Source organism: Meleagris gallopavo, chromosome 7 (genome assembly GCF_000146605.3).
Source record: "Meleagris gallopavo isolate NT-WF06-2002-E0010 breed Aviagen turkey brand Nicholas breeding stock chromosome 7, Turkey_5.1, whole genome shotgun sequence".
Taxonomy (NCBI): domain Eukaryota; kingdom Metazoa; phylum Chordata; class Aves; order Galliformes; family Phasianidae; genus Meleagris; species Meleagris gallopavo.
Window position 1 is genome coordinate 22,230,508 of NC_015017.2, and position 11,768 is coordinate 22,242,275.

Genomic DNA, 11,768 nt, shown 5'->3' on the forward strand with positions numbered 1-11,768 from the left:
ACAGTAGTAATTGGATTTACTCATTTCGGTTCCTCTCTTCTCGTAGCTGCATTAATAGAATTATTTTCATCTATTTTGTTGACAAAGACTTGGCTATTCCTGTGTGGTAATACTCTTATTACTGCGTACTAGTCTTACAGAGATCAAATGTGTTGGTCATACCATAATACAATGCACAAATCTGTACATAAGAATTCCATCAAGTATTTGCAGGGAAAAAAAACCCCAAAGACTCTCCTATACACAAATTCAGTCCTCCTGTCAAAACTTAAAGCCCTCTCTTTTAAGTGTGATTACAATTGAGCTTGTATTGAATTTTGAAATGGCCAACATATTGAAAAGACACTTGTTATTTTACCAGGAAACCCAGCCTACGTGAGATGGTAAGAGAAGTTGTTATAAGCAACAAATAATTGGTTTGGATACAGCAAAGTAAAATTTGACTGTAGAAAATGTTCTGCTGTGGTGCTGATTGTATATATATATATATACATATATAAAATATATATATTTTAACTCTTCCATGATGATGGTCACATTGGAAGGTTTTAGTGAACAACTGTATGATATTCAGGAGTAATCTGTATTCTTTACACTTTTAGAAGATTTTCCAATTAATCTTATTACGAAGCACAAGATTATAGTTGGATTCTTGCTTGGTTACAGATTTCTTTGTTGTTTATAGCATTTCATGGTCAATAACCTATCACTGAGTAACTTGCTAGATGATTTTTATATCAGTTCAGTTTGGGTTGGAAGATTCCATGGGTCAAAACCTTGCTCTGTGTTCAGTTTGTCTGATGTTATTTATCTGTTGATATGTGGCTCTTATAGCACGTTACATAACCATTTTAGTTATGTATCAGAAATGATAATCTTATTGGCTGTGGTAATCTCATGACTGATTTATGTCACTGATAACAGATTAAAAAAGTTAATGAGAAACTCCTGTTATGACCAAATGTAATGCAGATTCTTTCTTTATACAGTGAATTCCTTCGCTTTTCATTATACAATGACTGTACTTTAGCCTTCTAATACTACACAGTACGTACATCTCATGCGGAAAACCACAAGTAACACTTGTAATATCTTAAGAGAAAATGAGAAATCCCGTTTCTGTTTTCAAAAAAAACGCAATCCTAAAAGTAATTGAATCTTTTGCCAAGCTGAAAGTTGTGTTTTAGTACCATAATATAGATCTGTATTCAGTGGTGTGGTTAGCTTGAAAAGTCTATTTTATTAACATAAAAAAAGAATAAGGAAAATATACATTGTAATTGAACATTTCTTTTAATCTGCAAGTAAGTATGGCAGATAACAAAACAATAAGATAGTTCTTTAAGTTCTTATGAACAGTTAGAAAATAATTTTCTGAAATAGAAAAAGATGAAAGTCTTCTGTATTAGAAAATATTTGGCAATATCTGTTAGTCTTTCAATAAAATATCCATGTATACATGTAATACATATTTACAGTATCATATGCCTTCTACAAGTAGTAAAATGTGTGCACATAATTAGTGTATGTTTTATCTCATTTGCACCAGCATTTTTCAGTTTCATTAATGTTGGAAAAAAACCCACCACTTTTTCTATGGCCAGTACTGCAAGACAACACCTTTATGAAAGAAAATGTGATGGAAGGCCACTCTGAGAAGCAGTTGTAGGAGCATGTTATTTCCAAAGAAAATTACTCTCTGAAGCTGTACGATATTTTACTTAACGCTTGAATTAACCTTGTGTTAGTTAGATCTTGAGTACCTCGGGATCTTTTTAATCAGTTTAGAACAGAAGCTGATAGTCTGTAGTATGTTCAGTCTGTTTTAAATTGCACACACTAAGGTGGAGCAAGATTTAGGAACTCAGAACTACTGCATCTAGCAGGGACCTTCCAAAGTTCAAAGCAGTCAGAAACCTATGCTTCGTGGAAATGAGCTATCACTGCTTATCTGCTTGTGACTGTAATTTCTAGAATGGAAGTATCATTACTCTTGACCAGTACATGGAACAAAATGGGAACCCAAGGGCATATTAATTACTGTAGCTTAACTTCAAAAAGCATATGGAATTCTGATGCATCCAAGTCAATGTTGTAATAAAAGAAGTAAGAGATATTAAGGTTTTTTTCTCTTCTTCCCAATATAGTGTACAGTTAAGAGTTTCTTCTAGATCAGTCCTTGGACAAGGCTCTGCCTCGCACACCTTTTATTAGATGACTCAGCACTGTGCAAGCATCAAATGAGCTCATTTTCAAAGGTAGATGAGATGCAGCAACAGCGTAATACATAGCAACTTAAAATAACCTGTTTTGAGCTACATACATTAACTCATACTTTGAAAGTGTTAACAGAACATCTCTCACAAAGACTGTGAATCCATCAGCTGTGAAATGCTTACTGATTTCATCAGAAAAGCAGACTGGTTTTAGCAGAATATAAGGAGATGACAAGAAAGAAGATAACACAGCTTAGTACACTCCAGAAGAATGATGAGATGCATAAAGCAATCATGTCCTAACAGTTGAGCACTATTTTCAGGTAAAAACTAGTGCTCTCCTTTTTCTTTCATAATGCTGCTATCAACAGTAGTTGGATTTTATGCTGAAGCTAGGTTAGGGAAAGCAGTCAATTGTGTAGAACGTGAAAAACCTATGCTTGAAAAACCAAGTGAAAAAACTGTACACTATGGGACTGGATAAGTGCTCACACAATAGGATAATATTTCCTTCTTGCATTTCTGAACGCTGTAGTAAGGCATTTAAAAGCATTTGTTTTCTCTAATGAAACCAATGCTGAAAAGGTATCAGACACCCACACATATAGTGTAAGTGAAAACAGAACTCTGGGATGTAGTTCTTGAGTACCAAATAGTAGAGCAGATAAGTTTTTTCTAATAATTCCTATGCTAGTTTTCTGTACTGCACTCAAACAGTTAAATCATAAAAAATCAAATAACAGGAAATGAGATGCTGATATAGATGCAAGTTTATGTAGTTATTTACAAAAATGATAAAAGAAAATGATCTGCTGTCTGAAACTGCCTATATCTAGTTCTTTGGAACAGGTATTGCAGTTTCCAAGATGACTTTTATAGAGATTATAATACAAAGGCTCATAACTCTGGAAATGTGCAATCAAAATAATATCCTGTAATTCTTCTATAGTAGTAAAAAAAATGTAAGTATATTTTATATCTGTGAAAGAACTGAATGAGCATAACACATTAATACTCTGATTACTAGAAGAGCTATAAAAGTAAAGTGCCAGTAGAGACTTGAATTGCATTATTTAACACTTAAATGTCAAATAAGAGAAGTCATAGAGTTTATATGCAGTTAAATGTATACTAAAGAATGTCTTCATGATGATGATGATGATGATGATGGTTGTGGCACCAGAACGTCAATACTACAACTAACTTTCAGTTAGTTGGTAATATTTCAGTCAAATCAGCAAAGCTCAGCTGTTTCTTGGCAGAAAACACTTCTCAGTTCAAGCTCCTTTCTTCTTTGTATCTGCTACCAGTCTGTTCTGTTTCTTAACTTACTAATTTCCAGTCTAATGCCAAGGAACTGTGCAATCAAATCAAGAGTAAACCACAGCCTTCTGGGATAGAAGGAAGTCCTGGTTTAAGTGATATATATATATTTTTTCTAAGCGTGTATCTATGCCTTTCAAAATAAGACAGATTCTTGGATGTTTTACAATTTCCAAAGATTTCAATAATGATATGTTTTCTATACAATATATTTGGTGGAGCTGTTTAAAAAAAAAAAAGTCCACAGATACATTTAGATTTAAAAAATAAAAACAAAAACGGAGAAGGCTTTAAACGCAGTACATATCATGAAGATATCAGGCAAGCTGTTAATTTCTTCATTTGAATTCAGAATTTTAGATTAAAAGATTTTTATAGTGCAACTCAGCTAAGTGCTGAGTCACCTCCAATCCTGCAGATCTTAGCAGTTGGTGAGGGATTTAATCAATGTGATAGATCATGACTTCAGAAAAGTGAACTTTAGCAAAAAGTTATGTGCTAATGGCTAAATTGTTTTCTGGTATGTTTCACGACTTGCTCTCATATCTTTAAAATCTATCAGAATATAATTTAGTCTCAATAACTCTTTATGACTCTTAGACACATTAATTTGTGAAGTGATATGGAAAATGTTTTCCCAATATGTGATACTATCCATGCTCTCAATTTTTTGAGTGAGGACTGAGTATGAACCAATACAAAGTGTTTGGGACACATTGTATATATCCATATAACTAAACTGGGAGGAACAGAGGTTTTTTGGTGGTATAGCTGTACTGTTATTGTATATATTTTCTTTACATAGTTGATCGTTGCCCTGCTTCATCGAGTTTGAAGTTTCGTTTTCTGGCTGCTTCACTGTTGAACCCCACATCAGATTTGTCTGCATTACTGCCATCTGTCATTGTGGATTCTGCTTCCATGCCTTCAGGAGCCCCTCCATTGGGCCGCTGAACTTTAGCATTCTCTTCTGGTGGGCGCTTCCAGTGGGGTCTGCTTGCCATCCACAAAATAAGTGCACCAAATATGACAATCAAGAGACCAAGACAGTTGACAAAAATTGCCTCTGGCGGGGATGTACTATACACAGTACTATTCCTTTGGAAGGAGGAAAAAAAAGACAATTGTTTTCAAGACAATTCGAGTCTAAACCAGTAGTCTCCTAATAGATAAGAGGTCTTTTTAAAACAAAGCACTATCTCAATACTAGATTGTGCAGAATAATAACAAAGAGAATTACAGTATGCAATGAATACACTTAATAAACAAGTGAAAAATGAATGCTTACAGTGCAAATAAAAGTTTCTCTGTGATTCCCATGAGAGCTGTTGCGATCACTGTTACAAAGATGAGGAGTCCTGAATAAACATGTATTGGCATGAGAGCTGCTCTGAGAGGTACTGGAGCAAATGGGAGTAGGAAGATAGCAAAACCTAAGAAAAGCTAAACACAAAACAAATTCGTAGTTAAAGCTGTATGGGAAACAAGCTGCACTTCTGAAGCAAAATTGAAATCATCAAAAAATTCAGTTTTGATATACTTTCAGTTAAAATATTCACAGGAATTGGTATTATTGTTTTTTTTTTTTTTTAACGTATTCTCGTATTCTTACAAAACCAAAGCAGTCATTCTGGATCATTATCTGGAAAGCAGACATAAAATATTTTATAAATAATTCCACCTCCTACCAGTATCTAAGCATACTGCTAATGCTAAAATTGCTACCAATCTGAGTACTATAAACACAACTTTTCACTATCAGTAATATAAATAAGATACTAAAGGGGTGACTATATTTTCAGAGTCCCTTCAATACCTTTTCTCCCCTTCTGTTCAGATTTATTCATAAATCAAGATCAGAATGGCCTTTACTTCAGAAATACAATTTCATGGAATGAAGTTAAAAAAAAACCTGGAAGTTAAAAGTGCAGATTCTTGATGGGCAAGGTTTTAAACTGAGTAAACAGCACTGAGATAACTCTGGTCTTGATCTATCAGGTTAGTAAAATTGCTTTGGACTGTAAAGCTGACTTACTAAATGCCTCATATGTAGGATTTCCATCCTGGTTGATTGTTTTTTATTTTTAAAGTGTAATTATACAATATAGAGACTTCAGAATTTTATGTGCTAAAACATCACACCTGTATATGTGTGCTAAATACTGGGGCATCCCTGCTCTCCTTCTTTGTCAAATGCAAAACATAATAAGTTAGCTCAATTTAGGTAAATCTAACTTTCTGGCAACAGGAACATGCACATGGATGTTTATCAAAGCATTGCTTTTTAAGGAACACCATTTTCCCTGTAGTAATAAATGAGATCTGCAGTGCTCCCTGCTGCACTTGTTCTGGTTATAGACAAGTCCTGAGGCCAAGAAATGACAAGTTAAAATTATGCTAACTAGAAAAAGAAAAAAAAAAAAGTTACTTTGAGAATTCCTCAATAAAAGTTCTGTGTTTAAATATGCTGCCAACAAATTGAATCACAATAAATAAACCCAGTGAGTAAACAAAATACGCTTTAAAATACATTCTTCTTTGAAGTCAGGGATCCAGTAATTGCTCATTTACATGATGATTTGCCAAATCACAGAATATAAAATAGAGTGCATACTAGAATACAATGTCTTATTATTGTAGGGCCTATTGTACTTGAATTACTCAACACACTCTTTAACTTTACAACTGATTTATAAACACAATTAAATTCTGACCTGAAGAGAATAAAATATAACAGCAGTCAGCCCAATCCAGCTGTGCAGACTGTACATGTTGGTGATGCTCCTGGCATTGTGGTAGTCAAAGACAGCTACCATAGAAACAATTGCAAGAATCATAGCTATGGTATTTAGTCCGGCATGAATGAACTTCATTAGGAGTTTGCTGCACTTCCAGGTCCATGGCAACCTGTACACAATAATGGCTGAAGAAAGAACAGAAAGAAGATTTTATTCCTCACAGTGTAACTTCGCTAAGATTTTAATAATTATGCATCATTCATATAGTTCCATTGTAAATTAGAGAAAACCAAATCTTTTATCTTCTTTTAGAGCATTAGAAATGAGTATTAGAACAATACAAATGATTACTGAAAAACTTTTTCTCTTATACAGACTAACATTCCAAATACACAACTGAGGCCTAAATTATTGCCTTTAGAAAATGTATTCCTCTGTTTTTGAAAAATTCAAGTGTGTTTCAAAAAAATAACAGTAAACAACTTGGTGTCATTTTTTCCTTGTTTCTTAAATTGATGTAACAGAAAGTCTGCATAGTGTTTTGATTTTTCTACTGCTAGTCACATTGGAGGAACAAGACCCAATTCTTATGTTCAGAAGATAACAAACTGAGACAGTGTGCAATATCTTTAAAAATATTTATTCTCTTTGCAAATTTGGGTAATGCTATTTACATCCAACCTAAACAACTGTATGATTCTGTGGGATGAAGGGCACTGGCACGTGCTACCCAGAGTACCTGTGGATGTCCCATCCCTGAGGGTGTTCAAAGCCAGATTGATTGAGGCCCTGGGCAGCTTGAAGTAGTGGCTGGCAACCCTGCTCGTGGCAGCTGGAACTAGGTGATCTTTAAAGCCCCTTCCAACCAACCTAAGCCATTCTATGATTCTGTGATATTTATATAGCTGTGTCTATTACATTAATATTGGTAGGACTACTTTACATGGGAAAAGACTACTCAGCATCAGGGAATTGTAATCCAACTCAAGAAACAAAAATATTTGGCAGTTACAACTCTTGAAGCACTGTTAGATCAATGCAAGTTTTTTGCCTATGTTTGCATATGTGACACCATACTGTGCTTTGACCGATGTGAACAAAACAACAATTTCCAGTGATCTGACTCCAGATAGCCCATAAGAATAGTAACAGAACAGAGACCTTCTTGCCAAGCTCTTTCTTCAAGTTTCTTGCTGCTCCTTTCCTGCCACTATTGACCTACTGCCTGTTGTGTATGCACGCAGACTAGACCAGATCACTGAAGCCCCACATATTTCTGAATACAAACCTGTACAGTTTCTGAATGTGTGAGAGCACATAAGTACATTAAGACAACAGGGGACAAATACTTATGATCATGCCTGGTCCTTGACCAGTAAAGGCCGTTCTTTCCATCCATAGTCCCTTGAGTGGACAAAAAGAATGATCTCCATTCATCTGATTAATCAAATCCTTACTTAAGATTTCTTCTTATAAAATGACATCCAAATAGTATATATTTAGCAATACTAAAACAAATGAACAAGAATATATTTCAGATTTTAGAATAAGTTCTTGCTTCAAACACTCACTAGAAAATAATACGTATTACCTGGTAAGTGCAAAGATTAGGTATTTACTTAAGTAATTCTCATGTACCTTCCTCATTGCTTCTCTGTAACTCTAGCTTTTTATGAAAAAAAAAAAAAAGAATATTAATTCTGTACATTACAACAAATAATAAAAAATGACAAATTGATTTTAAAGTTCTATTCAGATATGCATATTTTGACTTGGATGTATGACAGGAAACACAGCACTCCATTAAATAGTTCACACAGAAAACACTGTTCACAAATGGAATTTCCAGTCCACAAGTAGATTTTAAATCAATATTTGCTTTCACATACTGTGTGAAAATATAATACTGGAATGAAAGCTCCCTTAGAATATTTAAATACATACAGCATTTAGGTAGCTCTCAGCTTTCTACTTTTAAAAAGTGGAAATAGCACAGCATAAAAAAGTTAGGAAGATAGCCTTGTTTTAAGACAGTCTGGCAGTATTTATGACTGGCAGTACTATATGACATAATTTGATTTCCGTGATTCAGCTTGAGCTTAAGAGCATCTCCAACAGTTCCACAAAATGTATATGATAATCTTATATCTTGTTAATATTGAAATAATTGCCTGCATCAGGCAATTAACCTAGTACTAATGATTATGATTTCTAACCTTGTACAACTGGTATGCCAAGAGGTCCCAACCAGGCTTCAACATTCTATGAGGATATTATATCTCAGAAATCTTCCTTCCTCATTTTTCATAAATTATGGCCCAGAGTATTGTCAATAGCTTATTTCAAGTGGAATGGAGTACTGAACTCTACATCTCTCGAAGTCAAATTGACCTGAACAGATCTTGGGTCTCAGTTTACAGCTTTGTTCTCAAAGGATCATGTCCATGCTAAATTTTTTCTTTGGTGTATAAGATTCCATTGTAATTTGGTTTATCTTCCAAAATCACTATCACACTTCACAGCCAGTCACCCATGTAATCTTAGATCTCTTATGGACCGTGAAATTTCTTTTGTCTGTTTCTCTCTTGGAAACAGTATGACAGAAAGACAAGGAATACAGACTAATGGCTCTGAGACTTGTTAGCAATACCACGCGTTAAAATGTTGCATGCTGTAGCACAGGACAAATACACGATAGTACATTTTGCTGTAATCCCCTCTCAGGGCTGTGAGTAAAGTTATACATCCTAACTTGAGCAGATCTGACTGTTTACTGTTGCCAAAAGACAAGGTCCCATTTCCCCATCACCACTTCCACTTCCTTTCTGACTGCATGCTTCTCACAACCCACTTGGTCACAACTGGTGACCAAATACTAGCTTCTCTAGTGTGATTTTAATAGGTTAGTAATGAATTGAAAATCATTTATTCTGTATTACATCACGATGGCTCTCATCATTAGCCCTTTGAGAGGGGACCAAACTGTTATCATTTGCAGGCCAAACATGAAGCAGCATGCAGATGTTGCTTTGGAGCCCTGGTATTTATGAAAACCTTTACACGTGAAAAAGAAAGCAAAATTCTTAATTTACTAATTTACTCCATTCTATCACACACTATACTATTCCTTCAAGCCCTTCTTACAATCATTTTTTTCATGTTTTTCCTATCTTAATATTTAAAATAGTCATGGTACAAATATGCACACAGATTTTTACTGCCTGTATTATCACCACTTTGGAAAACCATCTGGACAATTCTGTGCACTGACAGGGCTTTATCAATATAATTTACTTACATGTACTCATCTATAAATAGTTAAAACTCACATTGTTGTGCCTACAGCTTTTTCATTTTGTTGACAAGATACATACAATAATTTTTGTATCTAATTCCCCATATCCATGTTATTACAGTCACTTCTTCTACCTCCCACAGACCGACAATACAGTTCTATCCTTTGTGCAGGCTTTAATGAACTGAAGAAACAGGTGATTTGGTTACTATTTCAAATCTTGCACACAAATTTAACCGAAGCATGTATTCAGCTGTTCCTTTCTACTTTTAGCTACTTAAGGGCTTCTTTTTCTTGCATGTGTGCAAAGAGGTGTGCTATCCCTCAGCCTCATCCAAATTACTTTGAATTCAATGTTGGACTTTTCCATCAGTCTCCAGCTTTGCTTTTCATGTTACCTAATTGGATTTCCTACTCCAAATAATGCTCTTCTATTAATGAATTCCTGGTTTGATTTGTTTGTTTGTTTGTTTTAGCCATGATAAACTTTCCTTTATGTTACAAATACCTACACAAGGCTTGAGGCAACTAATTAATTCTGAAACAGCGGTAAGCTGAGTTTCAGAGGAAAGAAAAGAGCAATGGAAAATTCTGCAGAAAACCTCCCCGTATTGTCTGCAAAATAAATAAATAAATAAATAAGATTAAAAAAAAAAATCTGTGTTTATAAGAAGAAAAAGCTCAGTAGCTTGATCACAAGAATTTGTATTTAGTGAAGTTAACAGGTGTTTCTCATTGCTTATTTATAATCAGAAGTTACACTTTACGTGACCTATTGAGCAATATTATATAAGCCAGCTTCAAAATGTTGTTTACTGCTCAAAACTTCTTTGTAACTTGAAGCCATGAAGCTCAGAACATACCTCGCTGCCACTGAAAATATTAAATTTGTGGTGTGTGCTCAAATGACTAAATTCCCTGCCTTGCCAGAGCTCAGCAGCCACCCTGCTGCTCCTTCCAGCCCTGGCAGGGCTCCTGCTGCAGAGCGAGCGGCCATACGCGCGATCCAAACAACGCGCTGGCTGGAATGAATGTCCAGATGTGCTGGACACATTTCCTGGCTGGATGAGTGCAAAATGTCGTTCAGCAGGGAAGCAAATGTAAATAAGGTTGCTAACAATGAAATTCTAAGTTAATTCCTCCTCTTACACAGAAAAAAAATACTTCAGGTTTCCAGAGGTTCTTCATTACGTAAGAAGAGTAAAATCATCTCCTTGCTCCTTCTCCCCAGAGAGGTCAGTGGTGAAACTGTCAAGGAATTTCCACCATTCTCTGCAATTTTCATCTGCCGTTCTTTGAGAAATTGGTGCTGTTTCTTCACACATTCTCTTATCAGTGAAACTAGCCAGAATGTTGTTACTGACTTTATCAGAAAACACTGTTGGAAGCTGTTATCTCTGCCAAACTTCCCTGTTAGTTTTCATGCAATTAGTGTAAATACTAACTCAAGTTACAGGATTAGTATTTCTAGGGCACTACCATTATCTGCTTTTTAAACTTTACTGAGAATACCGCCAGTTTTCTTTCCTCACCTCAAACCATTGATCAGTGGCATCGTGTGCAAGTCAGTCATTTTCTTGGATTTAGCTGTTCTACTAACAGCAAAAGCATGTCGTTCAAACTCCAACATTCCCGTCGGCCTCAAAGAACAACTCTTGCCCTTAAGACCTAACATGTGAAGGGCGTGTGATGGAAAGCAGACAGTGAGCACATAGCACGTGTAATGGGAAACACTGTCAGTCCAAGGCTGAACGCTGCGCAATCAAAAGTTCGTACACTTTATAAAAACGTCTCCCCGCCTCATCATAACCATTTTATATTACTCAGGCAACAGAATTAAGTACGAATTGTAAATATATATTTTGCAAAAGAATTTATACAGCTTCTGGGCTGATGAAATGCATTGCAGCGGTGTTCTTGGTGCTGCATTTCCTCTGGCACAAGCCCTGCTCCTGGGTCTGGCTGCGGTGGTGCTGAACTGAGACTGGGGAGCGAGCCAGAAGGGACGGAGCCAAACGAGTGAAAGTTTTTTCCTAGGGCAGCACTGCTGGCGTTTCGATTCCCAGCTCGCATAAATTCAGGCTGACTAGGAAAACACACCTCGCAAGCCTTTCTCAAAGTGCAAGGAAATCCTAGGCCAGGGTAAACAAGTGCTTGAAGGGAGGGAAAAAAAAAACACGAAAAAGAAGCCCAATC

General features: G+C 35.6%; 1 protein-coding gene across 1 annotated transcript; it reads right to left on the bottom strand.

Annotated features, from left to right (window-relative positions):
- Positions 1-1,380: 1,380 nt before the first annotated feature.
- On the bottom strand, positions 1,381-7,062 carry LOC100539819 (cytochrome b reductase 1). Its single transcript, XM_010713740.3, has 3 exons — positions 6,254-7,062; positions 4,828-4,982; positions 1,381-4,637 (listed from the first exon to the last, which is right to left on the bottom strand). Exons 1-3 carry the CDS (start codon positions 6,410-6,412, stop codon positions 4,337-4,339), a joined length of 615 nt encoding a protein of 204 aa, XP_010712042.1. The 5' UTR covers positions 6,413-7,062; the 3' UTR covers positions 1,381-4,336.
- Between the last annotated feature and the right edge of the window lie 4,706 nt (positions 7,063-11,768).